General features: G+C 34.1%; 1 protein-coding gene across 2 annotated transcripts in view; it reads left to right on the top strand.

Annotated features, from left to right (window-relative positions):
• Positions 1-754: 754 nt before the first annotated feature.
• LOC111057595 (NF-X1-type zinc finger protein NFXL1) overlaps positions 755-20,319 on the top strand; it is a 59,521-nt gene continuing 39,956 nt past the window's right edge. The window contains exons 1-8 of one of the 2 annotated variants that reach the window (XM_022345033.2): positions 755-969; positions 2,746-3,003; positions 4,305-4,447; positions 13,147-13,289; positions 14,138-14,316; positions 16,022-16,284; positions 18,039-18,269; positions 19,601-19,732. In XM_022345033.2, the coding sequence (XP_022200725.2) occupies positions 2,754-3,003; positions 4,305-4,447; positions 13,147-13,289; positions 14,138-14,316; positions 16,022-16,284; positions 18,039-18,269; positions 19,601-19,732 (1,341 nt within the window). In that variant the 5' untranslated portion in view covers positions 755-969; positions 2,746-2,753. Of the gene's footprint in view, positions 1,149-2,745; positions 3,004-4,304; positions 4,448-13,146; positions 13,290-14,137; positions 14,317-16,021; positions 16,285-18,038; positions 18,270-19,600; positions 19,733-20,319 lie in introns of both variants that reach the window. The other variant, XM_039430467.1, reaches the window with a different exon arrangement.

Here is a 20,319-nt window from a genome sequence, read left to right as displayed (position 1 = left end):
TCTCAGTTCCATATGGCGTTCGCCTTACCATGTTCATAACCTCACTTAATAGGATCCTTTTTCATCCTTTGAATCCCTTAGAGACAAAAGATCTCAAAATCCGTTCTTAGTGGGCGTCTAGCATGTTTAAAGAATATTTGTGCAAAGTTTTAAGTCTGTAGGCTCAGTAGTTTGGGCTGTGGTGTGATTTCAATCTGTCGGGGCTTGGCCTTTTATAGATATAGAGAGAGAAGAGAAGAAGAGAAGAAGATTGTAGTACTACAGTAATAATGCTGATTCAAATAAAATACGATTCATCACAATGTTGGTTGCCATAAGTACTCGCTCTTAGACAAATTTTTTTTAGATTTAGAGTACTGTATCTGCAGATGCAGATTGCGTACATTTTAGTGCAATAGCACAGAATACAAATACAGCATTTGTATTCTGTGCCAAATACAAATACAGCATTTTGTATTCTGTGCCAAATACAAATACAGCATTTGTATTTGTATTCTGTGCCAATAGGTAGGCCTATACGGTATATCGTAATCTAAACTTATAAATTTCTTATCTCACTCACTTATCACGATTTCTGAAAAGCTACTGGATGGATTGCAACAAAACTTATAATATACTGTTATAGCTTCCTGATATATGTATAGCTTCCTGATAGGTCCTAGGTGCTAAGAATGCCGGTTAAATTTCAACTGTGATTAATTCCAAAAGAACCAATCAGAGAAGCCGTCTTTTCAAAAAAGCCTTTTCTGATTGTTGATAGAATTGGAAAATGTCCTAGAAATTTTTGGATTTTTGAGTTTTTAAGTGTTTATATTGCTGATAAACCAGTTCTTTTGATAAATTTAAACTTAGACTGGCACATCTAAAGAACTAGGTTCGCCTTGACTAGCATTTTATTGTCGGGGAATCAACTTCAGTTTCAGTAACTAACCAAAAATCCAATTCTAATTTTGTAGCTTCAGTTTGCAGGTAATGTTTCATCAAGTACCTATAAAGAGTTATATGTTAAAAATTCATGCAACAATCCATCGTGGTGTAATCTTGATTTAAGTAGGCCTACAAGTACTTTGCTTTTTCAGATTAACTTAGTAACCTAAGTTACTGTACTAGCCCAATCAAATAGTACATCGGACCAAACAATAATTAAGGTAATTGATTTTATTGTTTTAATCGGTCCATTTGGGTATCAGTAAGAGTAATCTATGGTTTCCCACCAAAATTTACGAAGGCATAACTTTTGGCAGCCTGAAAACTTAGAGATTTTGGTACTTTTTTCAGTTTTTTTCACGATATCTCCAAAACCAATTGTTCAATCAATATTTTTGCTCAGTTATTTTTTGAAGAGCATTGAATTCTCTACAACTTTCATCCCCTAAATGTTTTTCTATCTCCAATAAGAAGCCAAATCAGCTGATTATAGGCTAAATAAAAGTACATTCATATTTCATAATTAAACCTGATGAATTGTTAACGTCGTTTGGTTTTTTTGGTGGGGGTGGGGTGATGTTGAGGAGGCGCTCTCCTGTTTCATCCTCAACTGGACTATTTTTATGAAATCTGCTCTAGAGAATACTTTATAATTTTCACACTATGGCACTGTATAACGTGCACTTTTTATTCCAAACAGTGACCGTTTTTAGCAATTAGCAGTTGGTCTGAATTCACCCAAAAAAGTTAGCGCCAAAACATGAGTCTCATAAATTGAATCATCACCCTAAAATATACCTTTTTTGTTCCAACTCTATCATTTGTGATTGTATTGACAGCTTAGTAATACTCTAATTACGATCAAAAAATACCACATATAACTCCATAAGAAGTGAAAAGGAAATAAAAATGGATTTAGCAATTTTTCGCAAAGTTGAAGAAAATTAACAATTTTCAACGAGCTATAACTCGCTTCTTATTGGAGATAGAAAAACATTTAGGGTATGAAAGTTGTAGAGAATTCAATGCTCGCTCTTCAAAAAATAACTGAGCAAAAATATTGATTGAACAATTGGTTTTGGAGATATCGTGAAAAAACTGAAAAAAGTACCAAAATCTCTTAGTTTTCAGGCTGCAAAAAGTTATGCCTTCATAAATTTTGGTGGAAAACCATAGATTACTCTTACTAATACCCAAATGGACCGATTAAAACAATAAAATCAATTACCTTGGTTTTTGTTTGGTCGGGCCGCATTATAATGACTATTTGACTGGGCTATACTACATGTAACTTGAATTAGGTTACATATTTGTATTCCCTAATAATAAATCTATATTGGAACTTTTAAGCTCTACATTACAGTTTTGAAACAGTTCTGATACAGTTCATTATCTGGTGTACTTATTATCGATAGGCTATTGAAATTATCGTTACATAAAAATATCATAACGCGCATCTCTTAGCTGCACTTTAGTATATGGGCTGCGTAATCTAGAATAATTAAGACCTACATAGATCGATAGAGGAGGTCAAGACGAGTTCAACCATGTATCACATTATTGTCGATTTACCCGCTTTTAAATGGCAATATTTTGGTTTTATTCGAAATACAGTACGCTATACAGTTATTATCGTATAATGGTGCTTTATTCTACATTTTCAATATCGATAATACGTACCTGGTTACGGAGCTGTACCAGTTAATTATCCTCATTGAAACATTTAGTGTTTCAAATAATGTGATATAGCCTAGATTGAACAATATTAAATTACCATACTATGCTACTTAAATGCTTATTGTTTATTGACTTTTTTAGATTGCAAAATGACTGGAAGAGGTGCACCCAAGTCGAACGCTTGGAAGGATCGTACCAAAATTCAGAATAGTCAGCAGAAAAGAGCAGAGGGGTCGGGCTTGCGTGGAGGATCTGGTAGTCAGCTTGTGAATCTGTCGCAAGCAGAAGAAAAGTTTCTGGCAGCCAAGTCGCGAATGCAGGCAAGCGTGCAGAAACACTTGCATGACGACTACAATTCGTCCTCTGAAGAAGATGAACTTGAAACTGATAATATTCTCAGTGAGTACTTTTGACAGGAGCAGGATCTGCTCATATCTTTTAGAAGAAAATACTTTTCATGTCTCTTAATATGTTTCAGGACTTTTTATATGACCCTATTATTTTATCATACCTATAGATTACAACTAGTCTCTTTTACCCTATTAATTCATCTGTTGAAAAGTAAATTGGAGGAATGTGGGCCTATATTAGATAAGATTTAAAGCCCAATATGTACTATTAGTTAATACATGAATGCCTTGCAACTATTATAATATTTGACATGAAGCAATATGCTTTATGCACAGTTGTGTTTTCTAACAGGATTATATCAATCAAATTAAAGGCTCCCCTAAGCTACTCATCACTAATCTCGGTGATTTTATCAGTAATCTATTTTTAATAAAACAAAAACTATCCATTTTGTATCTGGCATGATTGATATAAGATAATTCAAGATGGATAAAATCACCAGTAAATCTATACTTATAATGACTTTTAGTCATTAATTGAATGAAAAAGACTAAGAAATTGTCGAAAACCACAGATTTATTGATACTTAGAAAGACCGTATCGGTTATTACACCATTGTCAATCTCTGATAAACTAAAACTAAATACAAGAGCAGCAGAATTTATACTAGTAGGCGAGTACTGCTATTGGTCAAGGGCTTGAACGCCTGCCATTGGCCCAGCTAGACAGTCTCCTCCCACTCAACGGTGTGACAAAATGGCGGCTTAAGCAACAGAATCGCCATGATAACAAAATTTACTTTCAGTACAAAATAAGAACCAAGAAAACAAGTGTGAAAGATAATAAAACAAATATGTAAATGGAAAAACTATTGACTAATGTATGCTTACAATTTTATGATAAAACTAAATTCGTAGTGTTGTATTGGTTGAAATGAATCTGGTCATTTAAACTATACTGGGAATTTTCCTTAATTACTCTTGTTATTTCTAAAGCCTCTAGAATATTCAAAGATCTGCCTTTGTTATTCTGCTGCTCTTGTATTTAGTTTTAGTTTATCAGAGATTGACAATGGTGTAATAACCGAAACCGATCTTTCTAAGTATCAATGAATCTGTGGTTTTTGACAATTTCTTAGTCTTTTTCATTCAATATGAATAATTACCACAATATCAACTCCTCAACTACACAAAAAGTTTAGTCATTAACAAAATATTGTGATTAATTGCGTTATGTAACAATTCCACAACTTATTTAATAACAATGTTGAGCTCGCTCAAGCAACTAGATTAACTCAATTCATTATCATCATTATTCCAACTAACAATACATTTTGTATCTTATTGCAGACTCTGTTTTGAAAAACTACTCATCGTTATCAGATGATTCTAATGTTGATCTTGGCAGAACACAGAAATTCCTTGAAGACGCTTTCCAGTCGGGTGCTGCCATATGTCTCATCTGCATTGCTACTGTCAAACGGCCTGATGCTGTAAGTATTGTGTCTCTCTTGATGTAAATACTTAATCAATAAATATTTGGCTGGACAAATCTATCGTACATTGGTCTAATATCACTGCATGAAGTAATCCTGGGGTAATTATACTAATGTTACAAAACTGTTTGTTTTGCAAAAGCGAGCTGTTAGTAGAACCGTCCACTGGAACCGTATTCAACCGATCCGTTCGGCCGTTGGATCGGTCGAATCTGCTGGCTGTCAACTCGGCCGAATACGGTCGTCCATTGGAACAGTTTTCGTCAGTACAGTTTAGAAGTTGGCTGGTCGCCAGAAAGTGAAGTGGCAAGCTAAAGTCTGTGAGAAATTACTTTTAACACGGCTCTTTCTTGAAGATGGAGAGGTCCGATGCTCTATCCTCCACTAATCACTCCCACTACCTATCAGCATTCTCCTACTTTTGTCAGTACTGTGTGAGAGAGCTTTGTAACGCGACGCGCCGACACTCCCCTCCAACTATTGCCTGGCATTGATCCAAAGTAGTTCCAAAGTTTACTGGTCAGCAGGTATATTGGTTTGTGTGATTACGGAGATGTGCTCATCACAAGAACGTGAAGCATAATGACATGGCGCATTCAATTGTGCGCAGGATGACCGTCTGTGTCTATGCTACAAACTGTGGAAGGAGAAATTGGTTTCTCCTCTTCATAAAAGTAATATCTTACGGACTTTAGTTAGTAGGGAAAGTGATTCTTCTTTGTGTTTACTTACAAAGTCTGTAAGATTTCATCCATCAAATTGATTTCGATGAGATTCTATGCTACCTCCTAATTATTATCAATTTTAATAAAATTATTTCTAATTCTACATCAGACGAATTTTCTAAATTTTTCCACTTGAATTCAGGTTTTTTCTCTTAGTTCTTTGTCGTTAATAACAAAATAGATTGACTCATAATTTCCCTAACACATTGAAATAACTGTTTACATTCACAGTCACTGTTTACATTCATTTACATCATACTAAATGATATTGATATTTATAATATGTATGCTATTTATATCATCATACAAATATCATTATTAAATATTTATTTATTAACTAAATAACAACAAAAGTAGAAGTATTTTATCATAAAACTTGAAATGATATTGTTTGATAACTTTGGAGGGTTATTTGAGGATGAACGCTATGACACAATTATTATAGAGTATAATGATGTAATGAATTTTTAGCCGTCATTGAAATAAAACAATGCTTGTAAAACGTTTTTATAAAGCAGAACAACTTCAAAAAACAAACAAGACTGTGGAACAATTGTAGGTTAGGGACAATAGTTAGTTCGGCCTGATAGAACCGGAAAATCCCGTTCATTTCGGATCAAAAAATTGATCGGCCGGAGACGGTCGTGCACGGCCGTATGAACCTGTTGAAATGGACGAGTATCTATTCCTTTCTTTGCTGGTTCTAGTGGACGGCCCACCTTATTGCTGGTGTTCCTAGTCGGTCTCATTGCAAACCACTTTTCAAGCATAATAACATTTTGACAATTCATGCTTTTCATGCACTGGAATGTTTGTTATACATTAAGAAAAACTTAGCCAGTCTTGCTCTTAATAGCTCTGTTCATAGTCATCATACAAGAAATGCTTCTTCACTCACACTGAATCAGTTATTCCTTTACATTGAACTGTTTTATTGAATTTGGTACAAGACTTTATAATTAAACTCATTATTAAATTAATTACTTAATAATAGATAGTCTTAAGGTTAACGATTTTGAATGTTTTAAAAGTAAAATTAAAACTTATCTTGTTGAAAAATGTACTTATAACAGGTATGAATTATTTTTGAATATGTGATGTAATAGTTTATTTGTATATCTAAGAGTGAAAAATACCACTTTTTCTCCCTGAGGGGAAAGATTGATGCCCGAAGCGAAGCCGAGTGGAACAATTTCCCAGAGGGAGAAAAAGCATTTATCACTCGTGATGTACACAACATTTTTCCTCTACCTACATTGTTATAAAAACTGCAAATAAAATGATTAAAAAAACTTACTTGACCAGTAACAATGTGTTGCAACATAACCTGAGAAGTAAACAGCTGGCAGTAAACGCAGTTCACTGCCGTCAGCGCTATGAGTTATCTGTCGGCAAAAGTTGTAACAACAATGGCCGACTCATAACTTACTACAACTATGATGAAGTTCGCCTTCTAAATTTGTTTAGTTTATGGGAAATATTCGTTGACTGATATTTTGAATAGAATTAAATATTAAAAAATATCTATACATTTTTGTGGTATACTAATATGAAGTATGTAATAATTTTATCATACAAACATATATTTCATATGTTGATCAAATCTGGTTGAGGTATTGAATTTAGTTGGCTCAATGACTGACTACTCTATATGCTTCCTCATCTGAGCTCACACCTTCTAACCTATTTCCAATGTAAGTTTTAAAAATAGAGATGTGTTATTTGATGCTTCCTATGTTATTTAAATGGAGTTACTTTTCCTCCCTAGGGAGTTTTCTGTTTTTTAGTAGGCTACCAAGAGCGAAAAAGTGACACTTTAGTATTATGTTTCGGGGAGTAAAGTAGGTGGACAGTAGGTGGAGGAAAATGACTTTTAGGTATAGATATACGATATTTTATTATGTTGTTCTCTTAGTTTATCTATTGTTCTCATATTTTTATATTTTATTATACTTTTGACTTTGTTGTACATTGTATCAATGTTTCAACAATAAAATAAATTTGAATTTGAAATCAGTTATCAAATTCCTACAAAACCTCATGGTATATAGTAGACAAAGAAGAATGTAGAAGTAGAATGCCGCGTATCTCAGTTAATTAGAAGAGCTGTGTTACATTTTTCTGACGAACCTCAATTTTCATTATTTGTCACATATTGAATTAGGTACTTCCTCAGTTATGTATTCACTTAACAAATTATTTTTCTTATTATGATCTTATAGTTCACGTTGTATAGGGTTCAATCAACTGTAGCCTTCTACACTATTCGTAGGACTATAAAATTACTAATATCAGAAAGATCTGTTATGTTGAAGCATAAATTATAGGAATTGTATTATATATCTGTAATAAAGTTTTCTCAATCTAGCATTACAATAATGTTTGATAGAAAGACATTTTTAGAGAATTGATAGTTCATGAACTCTAGAAGTTAAACAGGATTTGTATAATATACAATTTAAGCATATTATGCTTGTATACTATGTGACTTCTATTGCCCCCTGTGGGTTGGGGGAGCTCTGAGTCGATAATCATACTCAAGAATTTGTTGAAAACCAGAATTCAACCACAGTATCCATGCTTGTCGTAGGAGGCGACTAAAATGGACCTCAAGGCAACTCCAGAAGTTGCCTTACCTTCAAACCCACGGGATCTGCCCCATCAGGGCAGTTTCGGAGGGGCAAAAAGAAAAACCCAAGAGACCAGAGATGGGTGAAACTCCAGGCACAAATGTAGGTCAAGAGGCTAAGTCGAGGGTGGCCAGGTGCCCTAGAGCCAATTTGGCGATCCCTCCTTCAGCGGAAGGACCTACAGAGAAGCCAGGAGTGGAACTCACGTTGGTCACGAGTTTGTGGGTGGAGAGACCAAAACTCACCACTGCTCAGAGAAATGCGGCCATTCAGGCAAAACTTCTTGGGAGAGGTGAGGCTTCTGACCCTGCAGAGTTTCGTTGAGGCAAAAAGAAAAACCCAAGAGACCAGAGATGGGTGAAACTCGAGGTACAAATGTGGGTCAAGAGGCTGAGTCGAGGGTGGCCGGGCGCCGGGCGCCCTAGAGGCAGTTTGGCGTCCCCTCTCTCAGCGGAAGGACCTACAAAAAGACCAGGAATGGAACTCACATAGGTCACGAGGACTAATCAGACTGAAGAGACTGCCAAGTATATCACACTGGATTGCAACAAGCAACCGGGTGATGAATGGGATGTTAGTATAGGGAAAACTCCTGGTTCTTGTAAAGAACACAGGTATTGGTTTGCCTAACTAACATACTGCTTGGGAACACAATAAGCTTCGGTTGACGTGTGGGGTTCTTTGAACCTTTGGATCCTTGAATCCGTCCCTTCAAAAACAATAAACAATGTGACTTCTATGAATTAGCATTTATCCTGTATTTTATGAACCATACAAAACAGCCTTTTTATTTGAGGAATAATTTACAAGTTTAAAGATGAAGTTACAAGTAACTTGAGTTTAATAATGAACATACGATTAGGGGATAGTTACAACCACGGTATTTAGATGAAAACGTTAGGGGCAACGAAATGTGTGCGCAGTGGCCAGCCAGCTAGATTGCGTCATCGCCACCAACAGAGGTTTTCAACACCTATTGGCAATTTATGAAACGTATTCGTTAAAAACAGATGATTGTATATAAAATCAATATATAATTATAATTATTTTATCTTTCAATGTTATTACATTAGTGTTATTTGCATTGTAAATTAATAAATAAATAAAATGGCGTCAGCTACACCGGAAATTTAGCACAAACATGCGCGTGACACCTACCGTCTTCTATATACCGTGGATACAACCTGTTAAAAATAAAATTCAATTCAATTCAATTCAATTTTATTTCCCTTTACACACATACATAAAATACAAGTAATATTAAATTACAACAAGAACAAACAACTAGCAAAATTAGTACAAAAAAAAAAAAAACAAAATGTCCGTACAAGATGCTAATTCAGAATTTGGTGTAAAGGGGTGGGATTGAAGCTCTTCCAACTATGGTTACCCATGTACTAGGAAGGCTTTCAATCCTTGAGAGGGAAAATAAAGGATTAGGAAAAAGGTGAGGTGGGATGATAGGATAGTTAATTTAATAAAGAAAAATAAATAAAAAGGTCCACACTAGATTGGTAAGTGAGCACACAAAAACACTAAGTTCCTCTTTTACTTTGTTTAATTTACAGGTAGAAAAAATAGTTCGTTTTAATCCAAATACTAATATCATGTTTTATTTTTTTAGTCAATTTTGCGCAGCAGATATATTCTTCAGGAATTTTATTTATCAATTTAGTGCTTAAATATATAAGTTGTCTTCTGATGGTTTCAATGTTTGTATTGTACATAAGATACTTATTTGAGGAGGGTCTCAGATTGTACAGGTTATTGATTGTGTTATTTGTGCAAGGAAAATTAGCTTTATGTTTGATTATATATTTCGCTACATTTATTACGTACAACTGCCTAACTGTTAACACATTAAACTATTTGAAAGTCAAGTCGGTTGGGTAAAGTCTGGGTTTATTTAAAATTGTTTTGATTATTGATTTTTGAATTATGAAAAGCTCTTCTAAGTGAGAATTATAACAGCCCCCCTCCCATACGGATATACCATACTGAATTATGGAATTATGAAAATCAAATTCATTTATTGCCAAAAAGAAAACAAACAATAATTTACTCATACACATACATACACGAGCAAAAATAAAATGTCCATACTAAAATTACACATACATGCATATGTATGAGTAAAGAAGAAAACTAATGAGAGAAGAAAACTAATTATAAAATTTCTAGGCATCACCAGCAAAAACATAACTCTTTGCCCGCTGGTGAGAGTTGCTTAAAAAAATCCTTGAAATAACTAGAAATTGAAACGAGTTATAACAAATTAGAGGCTTTATAACAAAAGTAGAGACACAAAATATAATTTAAATCAATATACTTTGAAAATGTGTTCCAAAGTAGAATAATTCACACGTATATTGATAAATTTATAAAAGGTCAGAATTCAGAGAAATACCAAACTGAGAACCGAAACAGAAAAAAAACAAATCACAGTGCTAGGTTCAAAGTGAAGAAATATCCACCTTTAATCCACTCCATTATGCTTTTCTTTGATATTTTATCATTCAAATCAAAAGGTATTGCATTTATTAATTTGCTGCTTGTCTTCTTAATTAATTGTCTTCTAATGAAAGTTAACTTTGTAGTATAAATTTGGAATTTTTCTATTACATTTGGTCTGAAGTTGTAGACATGTTTATTTAATTTAGGAAATTTGCTGTTATTTTTTAATAAGTATCTAAGTAAAGTTTTAACTTAGAGTTGTCTAACTGTAAATACATCAAATTCCTGGAAAATTAGATGAGTTAGGTATAATCTCGGTTTATTCAAAATGGTTTTAATAATATTTTTTTGGACAATAAAAAGGTTGTTCAGGTGTACATCAAATGTTATAAACAAATGTCATGTGAAGATAAAACATAGCATTGCATATACTAACAATATACCGTACCGCTAACACATATATACATAACATTAAACATGTACACATATGTATACATATATACATATACAAATATAATATAAAACAGTCAGATGCTCACGTTATGACTTAGGTATTCGTCAATTGTATAAAAAGCCTGTTTTTTGAGCCATCGTGCTACTAAACAAACTGTAGATATGAACTTTTTTTGTGGTAAATTTTTTATTGTTGTCGGTAATTTATTGAATAATAAGTATTGTTGATAATTATAGCTTTTGAATGTTTTTTGCAGTCTGATGTATGGGGTAATTAGGTTATTCCTATTTCTAGTTCTATGTTCATGCTGATGGCTATGTCTTGTTAATAGAGTTGAGTTTTTTTTAACATGGACCAGGTTACAATAAATGTACATGGAAGGGAGAGTCATGATGCCAAGCTCGATAAAACTATTTTTACTGCTTTCAACACTCCTTAGACCAACAATACAGCGAATTGCTTTTTTGCCAAATAAATGCCTTCTTCATATCACTTGAGTTACCCCAAAGACGGAGCCCATAATTGAGATGGGAATGAAACACCCATAGTAAGTCAGAATAAGTACCTCCCTACTGACACAACATTTTAGTTTTCTTAGTAGGTACATAACTCTGGACAGTTTCTTACACAGATACTCTATGTGGCTACTCCAACTCAATTTACTGTCTAAGACAATACCCAGCAGTTTAATCGGCTTCAGGTATTCCTGGTGCTCCCTGCTTAAATTATTTCTAAGCGTGAATAGAATATTTACTGTTTTACTCTCATTGAGAGTCAAACAATTAGCAGCATACCAATCCCTGCAGCGTTCAACCGAAGAGTCAAGCCTATCAAGTACAGCCTCTACACTAGTATTAGAATCAAGTATGGTAGTGTCATCAGCATAGAGCACAGATAAACATGGAACATTAACACTAAAATCATTCACAAAAGTTAAGAATAGAAAGGGTCCAAGGACTGATCCTTGTGGAACACCTGCCAATACTTATTTTGGTTCTGAACATTTATTATTTTGCCTATTCAGTCGAACTATTGTGTTCTGTCACTAAGGTAACTTCTGATCAATTTCAATTCCTTATCTCTAATGCCATAATGTTCAAGCTTGCTGCAGAGAACACTGTGAGAAATTGTATCGAAAGCTCTACTCAAATCCAGCATTTTCCCTCCAACTATCATATTTTTCTCGAATCCTTGAAGAATAGAATTTACAATCTTTTCTACAGCCATAGTGGTTGAGCAATTAGGTCTGAACCGAAATTGGTTTTCATGTAAAATAGAGTTGACTGTCATGTACTCATACATTTGTTGGAAAATACAGGTTTCAATGATTTAACTTATTATTGTTACAATCGCTATTGGCCTGTAGTTTTCGGGCAGGTCTCGATCCCCTTTTTTGAAAATTGGATTGATTAAGGACAGCTTCAAGCAATCAGGAAACTGTCCTGTTATTAAAACAAAATATATTATTAGAGTCAGAGGTACCAACATGGAATCAACTATATTTTTAATTATAAAATTAGACAGACCAAAACAGTCTTCACTCAGCGAGGAACTTAAACGGCTTACAATCAATCTCACAGTTTCCACCATTCTCCAAGATAGCCTCACTCTAGTACGATAAATCGTCTATGAAAAATTTGAAATTATTTAAAAGGTCAGTAAATGTTATCGCAGAAGAAGATAGCTGATCTCGATTTTTTAGACTTGATATACTGATGAAGTAGTCATTAAGGGCATCGGGTGCAACACTAATTTTAGAGGGTGCTGAGTCCTGGCCTGTTTCATTCCTTACTATTTTCCAGGCTGCTTTACATCTGTTGGTTGACTTGGAAATACATTTATTATTGGCTTCTATTTTTGCTTTATTTATTGCTGAGTTATACATTTTTTATAATTTTTATAGCTCACCTCACCATTATCAATATTATCAAGCTTCCAAGTATTATATAGGAGCAACAGGTGTTCCCTCATTCCATTAAGTTCAGCGGTAAACCAATTATTATGACTAGACTTTGGCCCAGGTCTACAACTGATTATCGGACATGCAAGCTCCAGGTATATATTTATATAGATATATAATCAATTTTTGTACATAAAAAAGATATATGAGGTTGCCAATTCAAGTTTTCATTAATTATTACGCCAAGATATTTTGTATTTTTGGCTTTTTGTATTTCTGGGCAATTATATTTTGAGCGGTCAGAGCAATTGGAGTGCAGTTTTAATTTAAAATGATTGTCCGGTTGTCCAGGGGAAGTTGGTGAAAACGTTATAAATTTTGTTGTAAACAAAACGTTATAAAAGATGAGTTGAGTTGGCTGGTGAACATGAAGTTTGTATAAAGCTCAGTATGACTTAATAAACACCACCTTGTACAGTATTCTATTCATCATGACAATGTCACAGATAATTGAAATTGTTCCATGTTTCCAGATTTGGAGCTGCACAAAATGCTTCTGCTTTTTCCACGTGATCTGCATACAACGATGGGCGAAGGACAGTGTGACGCATCAGAAGCAGGTGCTGGAAGAAAGGCAACAGGCTCCGCCCATTTGGGACAAACTATCATGGGCATGGTACGCATTTAGGCTTTTCACAATATTCACTCACTAAAAGAAATTAAATTCCATATCTTCAACACCTCAATAAGAAATAAATACTTTCTTTTCCTTTGAGAATCTTAGTATCTTGCAGTAATAATTCAGATAATTGAATGAAAAAGACTAAGAAATTGTCAAAAAACCACTGATTTGTGGTACTCGTATGCCATCAACATTTTTCTAGTAGAAAAATACGTGAAAAATATATCTTTATGGTTAATCTTAGACCATCTAGAATTTTTTAAATTTCAAAAAATTTATTTGTTAAAAAAATCAGATAATTATTAGCATTTCCAAGCAGCTGTTGATTCACGTATTAGGAGTACTCGTACGCCATCAACATTTTTCTAGTAGAAAAATATATCTTTATGGTTAATCTTAGACCATCTAGAATTTTTTAAATTTCAAAAAATTTATTTGTTAACTTTTTTAAAGCTGCGGTACAAACTAGACTGCATTTGGCAGAGCCCAATATAGCACTCATGACATATTCATAGAACTTAATAAGATCATTATTAATAGAATTTAAAAGTATGTAATGTGTAAGAGTAAAGAGTGATCATTACATAAGTTAGTACCCTACTTTAATTCTAGTACTAAACAATCTCACATTACCAGACATCCATTTGGTGCCTTTTTAGAGGGCGCAATATCCTACCTAAAAATGAAATAAATTAGTAAAATACTTAAGATTGATATAATAAATTGAAGTCTGAAATTGAAATTTATTGAATTTGTTCTTTTCGCCACTATTATTGTATACTTCAATTTAGTAGGCTCATAAGCTCTTGTAATTCTAATCACATGTTATCATATTTTGACAGTCCTAAATGCCGTAACAACTATTCGTCCACTGAAATTCCAAAGGCGTACTTCTGCTTCTGTGGTAACGTGGAAGATCCCGAGTTCCATCCATGGCTAGTGCCGCACTCTTGCGGCGAAACTTGCAACAAGCCGCTGCAGCCATCTTGTGGCCACCAATGTCTGCTACTTTGTCATCCAGGTAATTACAGTTTTCATCGTCAAATGTTTCTCTATCGGTTTTCACACTCTTCTTTAATCATATAGTTCTTAGAATCTGGCTTTTGTTATATGTATTTGTGCTTGTTCTGTTACCTATACATTCATATTCGAGGTTTATTAGTGAATGATATCAAGAAGGGACATGTTTATTCGCTTAACAAAATACATTTGATATGATGAGATGATAATTTTCTCTCGTGTTTAAATTCCTATTTATTAAACCGATTCATCAATCTTTTGCTCCCATAGCTATAAAAATAATTCACTCCTTGAATTCTCAATAAGCTCAATGGAAACTAACACCTCCATCGCGGCTCATATGGTCTGTCTGTATCCATCCATTTAAATGTTGTTCTCTTCATATAAAATATCGGGGCACCGAGCTTCGCTCGTTATCTATTTATTGACTATTGATAAACCGAACACATAGCCACAACACCAGAATTAGAAATCAGAATTTTCTTCTCGTTCCCAGAATGAACACAGCTTTGGTCAGAGATCTGTACAATATTTAGGTCCTAGAATTCACAATAAAATCCCGCAGATAGCAAAGGACGAAATAAATATAAATAGATTTAAAAGAGCAGTACGGAATTGGTTATATGATACTGACATTTACCAGACCGAGGAGCTCATTGTGAATAGGATACTGCTCTTCTCTGAACTACTGTCTTCTTTTTATTCTACCTTTAATAACTAACAAACCTTTATAACTGAAATTACTAATTACATTTTTTATACATGTTTTAGAAAATAACATTATGATCACCTCGGCACATTATTATAGTGCGATATCATAATTTTAGAACTAAGTTTAGTATTAGCAATTTTGTATGTATAATAATAACAACTATGTATATGTTTTGTCATTAAACTCCTCTGGTTGCAATTCATTGGCAATCAGAAAAATTATTATTATTATTAATTCTTCAAAATTATTGAGGAAGGACTAACAGGCACAGCTCACAACTATTTCTTCCCCGAATTTTGATTTGTACACTATAAATTGTCCAGAAAGTAGGTTATGATCCACGTACACTTGAATTCAGGTTCAATTTTCAGTTCAAGCATTTGAAAACAAAAAAGTTCTAATTTAGATTATTTACAAACCAAGTTGAATAACAAAATACACTCACTAATCACTTGAAATTGTAAAATAATGATCAACTTTGAAAAATTATGATATACTCCAGTTTAGAAGGATTATCATGTCATGTCATCAAATCAGATTATTTTGATCAAGTCGATTAAATTGTCTAGCTAGATAATATTTCTCGCTGATTGATTACACAGCTGGAAATAAATCTGTTTCTCTCCCACACACGCATCTTCTGTTTCGACAGATGACAAAATTATCATCTGCTTTTCGAAGGATGAATAATTGTTATCCTTTTCATGTCCTTCAGCGAGTTTTCCCAGGGATGAAACCTAGTGCAATCGAAGTTTTATATCATAAACCTACTATGTTCCAAATTTCGTGAAAATCGTTAGAGCCGTTTTCGAGATCCGTTGAACATAAATAACCAGATATAAAAATATAAACAGATATACAGAAATTGCTCGCTTCATATAATTTAATAATCCAACAACGATCTATTATTGATAATATATTATCGTCGATGTGTAATCGCTTTATAAATTATGAAAGTTGGATTTGTTTTTATCATGGTATTGTGCGTGTTCAGGTCCATGCCCACCATGCCCGAAGATGGTGCAGTCGCACTGCCACTGCGGCAAAGCGGCACCACGACCGCAGCGCTGCAGCAACAAGCATTGGTCGTGCGGCGAAACTTGCGGCAAGCTGCTGACGTGCGGCAAGCACACGTGCGACCACTTGTGCCACAGTGGCACGTGCGCTCCCTGTCCTCGCCAGTCCACCCAGAAGTGCCTCTGCCAGCGCAACTCTGCCGTCAGGGAGTGCGCCCAACCTTTCTGGAAGTGCGAACAGGTAAATTACTTTCAATAAGATTTTATTTTAAATGGATTTATTCAAAGGTGTCCCACGAAAGGTGTTACAGACGAAGCTGATTCCATATGAAATTTGCCAAAAAATGTCGGTAAAATATTTTTATATCGACCTTAGTTTTCAAGATATATAGATTTTTCGATATTTTTGAAAAATATCACTAACTAGAAAAATATCAGTCAAGATTGAGTTTTAACGATCTGATAAGAATGAGGAAGAAATTTCCAATAAGATTCATATAATTCGTATCTCAGTTGAACGTTTTTGAAATTTTTATAAGCGTTCAAACTGTTTGAAATTTGGCTTCGAATTCGACGAATGCACTTTTCCAACTTCGAGCGCTAATAAATATTTCAAAAACGTGAGTTTGATTCTCGGTTATAAATGACTTGCAGATAACCCGTGCTCCGCAAGGGTCCAATTAAAAACTTGACAAGCGAAAACTGGACCTACTGAAGAATTTAAAATAGGCCTATAACGATCCTCAGTAAATTGAGAATCTATGTGCGAAATTCCACTTAATCAGTCCAGTAGTTCAGACATGATGATACGTCATTCGTGAATTTCTTACCCCGTAAGAGCCAATTCTTTCCTTTATTATATTATAGATAACCTCCACTGAAGGTTGAAGGTCATTGTTGAATGGCTTCCTAGCTATCAACTTAAAATGTTGATCAATTTGTGTATTCATTTTTACAATAAAAAACTTTTTTAAACTGTAAATTTATGAATAATTATTGAAATATTATTAATCTTCTACAACATGTAGAATTTTGGAGAAAGATTTATCAATTCATAACCTTATTTAGTTGGTTGTTCTACTAATGTCACCAAATCAGAATATTTCATTTTCATATTATAGATTTCATCTCATCTCCAGTATGGTATAAAAATGTGGGGTGCATCTTATTCGAATCACTTCAATAAGATATTCACAATCCAAAAAGCATTATTGAAGGCAATTTTGGGCAAACCTAAACGATTTCCAAGTCACAGTATTTTTATTGAATTGAATGTATTGACGGTTGTGCAGTTGTATATAAAGAATTTAATTATTTACATTAATAAACATAGAGAACTTTTCAACCTCCGTATATCGCCTTACAATCTCCGTCCCTCAACCATTACCTTTGAACCACACATTGCAGTTCTATCCATTTGTAGAAGACAATTAGCTTATAAAAAATGTGATACCTGCTCTTTTTATAACATATAATTTGAATGGAAGACTTCTGAGAGAGATGGATTTATGGATTGCTTCTTCACATTCTAGGATAAGTGATTTCTTGTAATATTGTAACTAGGATAAGTTCACAATCATTCAAGAATGTCTGCTTTTTTATTTTGTTATCTCGTATTTTCTTACTTTTTTTTACTTTCCTTCTTTGTATTTTTTTTCAAATTTAGATGTTAATAGGAATCCACCAATTTTATTTATCTTGAAAATAATTTTGTTTTTAGTAACACTCGGCCCCTGCGCTCAGGTTTTTAACCTTTTCAGGGACTTTCCGTATTTAATAATAATACTATTTTACTTTTAACTTATTTTGTTAATTGTCAATTGTATTTATGTAATTATAGACATTCATGTATGCATTGTATGAAGGAAAAATAAACGATTGATTGATTGAGATAGTCAACATAATTTTATAATCAAGAAGATAGTAGTATCAATAATATACAAAATGAATGATAATCTTTGTAGCATTGAACTGATGAATGTGTGACTTGTACAGGTGTGTGGCAAACCGTTGGCATGCGGCAACCACCGTTGTGAGGTGGTGTGCCACTCGGGCGCATGCGACCAGTGCGCCCTGACGCAGACGCGGCGCTGCCCTTGCGGCAAGTGTGAACATGTGCTGCCCTGCGACCGCGACACGCCCACTTGCGGCGACACTTGCGGCAAGACGCTCGAGTGCGGCCAGCATACCTGCTCCTTGCGCTGTCATACTGGACCCTGTGGACCGGTAATTCTGCTCAAAATTTATTAACACACTATTATGCTATTTACAATCGATATTCTTAATACTACTAATCCAACAAGGGCCAAGTCACATGAGACGTTTTTCAGACGAGTCGACAGGGCCGGAAGCTCTCCGATTGCCTTATTGTCAGCTGATCCCGAACGCCAACCTAATATGCCAATCTGAGAACTGTATTTAGTCCTAATTGTCCTACCGACTCATCTGACTAACGCCTCATGTGTCTTGGCCCTTAGTGTTATTATAATGTAATGAAAAATAACTGTCGATTTCAATGTGTGATTTCAATCCTTGATGATATTATTTATTCTCAAATACGGACAAAAGATCGTTTCACAATTACATCAATTGAATAGATTGTTGGAACTGTTGGTTACTATTAGAACTACCGAGCTTATAAATACTGATTGATTGAATCTTGTAAGCATATAAGATCTAAGAAAATCTATTGCTTCAAACAATAATACAAGGTGCGGCAGAACCGATTAAGCAGTTTGCCTCAATTTTCACGGCAACATGACTTGGACCTGTGCTGCTCATTGTAATTTTCCGTTTGAGGTGTTTACGAAAACCATATAAATCTGTGATCACTACACAACGAGCTCTTCGACGACAGTTCAAAATTCAACTAGAAATCGTTTTTAATGCTAGCACAATTAGGTGATGGATTGAGCAGTTGAAGGGCAGTGGTAGGATACTATAACACTTGGTCATTCGAATGTGCAGAGGATGAGAACAGCATTCCAACCATCACTGCAACGTTCCGCTCGTCGACATTCACATTCTTTTGCATTGGCAATTTCAGACCGCAGTTTGAGAAGTATTACGCTAGGTTAGGTTATGAAATTGAATGAATCCTGTGAGCTAATCTTTTACCAGTTCATAGCTTATGATTGCAAAAAAAAATATTTAATAGTAGCAAGAAATGTAACATTTCTCACAATTACAACGATAAGGAAGAACAATAACTCTCGATTGCAAATTTATTGTAATTCAAGAGAAACTACTTCATAAATTTGCTGAGGAAAATTTGTTTAATTCATGTAGTAACTAATAATGTATTTATCTATTACGTATGAGTAGATTTAGTCTGTCATTGAAAATTTATTACAATGTACAATGAACAAAATTTATGTGAAAATCAAGAATAACTTTAACTGTTTTCCTCATGGGATATTGTGGTTATGTCGGTGAAGTCCTACGGGACTCCCCTTAATCCTTCAAAAACTCATACTAAAAGTGTTTTTAGCAGATGAATGCCAAATGACCGTATATTTCAACAGCCAATTTTAAATTTGATGTGTTTGCGTGTTGAGTGTCTGGAGCGTGTTGTGAAGACGTGCCGTTGTGGACTGCACTCCAATGAAGTTCCCTGCGCCAAAGAGTACACTTGCGAAACCAAGTGCAAGAAGAAGAAGGACTGTAACCTGCACACCTGCAATCGTAAGGTGAGCAACGTACACACTCCATCATACTCATATCATTGATTTAAAAAATATTATCAATAGATTCTCTTCTTCATTGAAATAATTATTGGTGTATATTTGATCTATTCTAAATCACAACAATAATATTGACCCTACATCTAAGTTATTTGTTGTTGCTTATTCAAACATACAATAAATCTTGTAAACAAATGAGAATTTTACCTTATGAGAAACTGAGAAACCTAATCAAAATACCATGTAAAGAAAAAATAATATTATCAAGTTATTAAATTTAATGATTATGAATTAGAAATTCATGATAGCTCATCCTGGTGGAATTTGTTAATTATCCATATTATTCCTACCTCTAATACTCCTTTTGTTTGCGATATAAATAATTCATATAATTATTTGGGCATTTTTGATCGGTTTGAGTTTAGTTTAATAGTTTGAACGTAATTCAATATTTGTTGAATGAATGAATTTTGAGTATGCGAAATTGAATCAAACTACACGCATGAAAATTAAATATTTGGCTGCTTAAAAGAATTTTAGTATTTGCTTGATTAAGATACTTTCGAAGTTCACTTAGATTGGTATATGAGCTA

Source organism: Nilaparvata lugens, chromosome 6 (assembly GCF_014356525.2).
Source record: "Nilaparvata lugens isolate BPH chromosome 6, ASM1435652v1, whole genome shotgun sequence".
Classification (NCBI taxonomy): Eukaryota; Metazoa; Arthropoda; class Insecta; order Hemiptera; family Delphacidae; genus Nilaparvata; species Nilaparvata lugens.
Note: the sequence above shows the minus strand (reverse complement) of the source record. Positions and strands in the feature narration are given on the sequence as shown.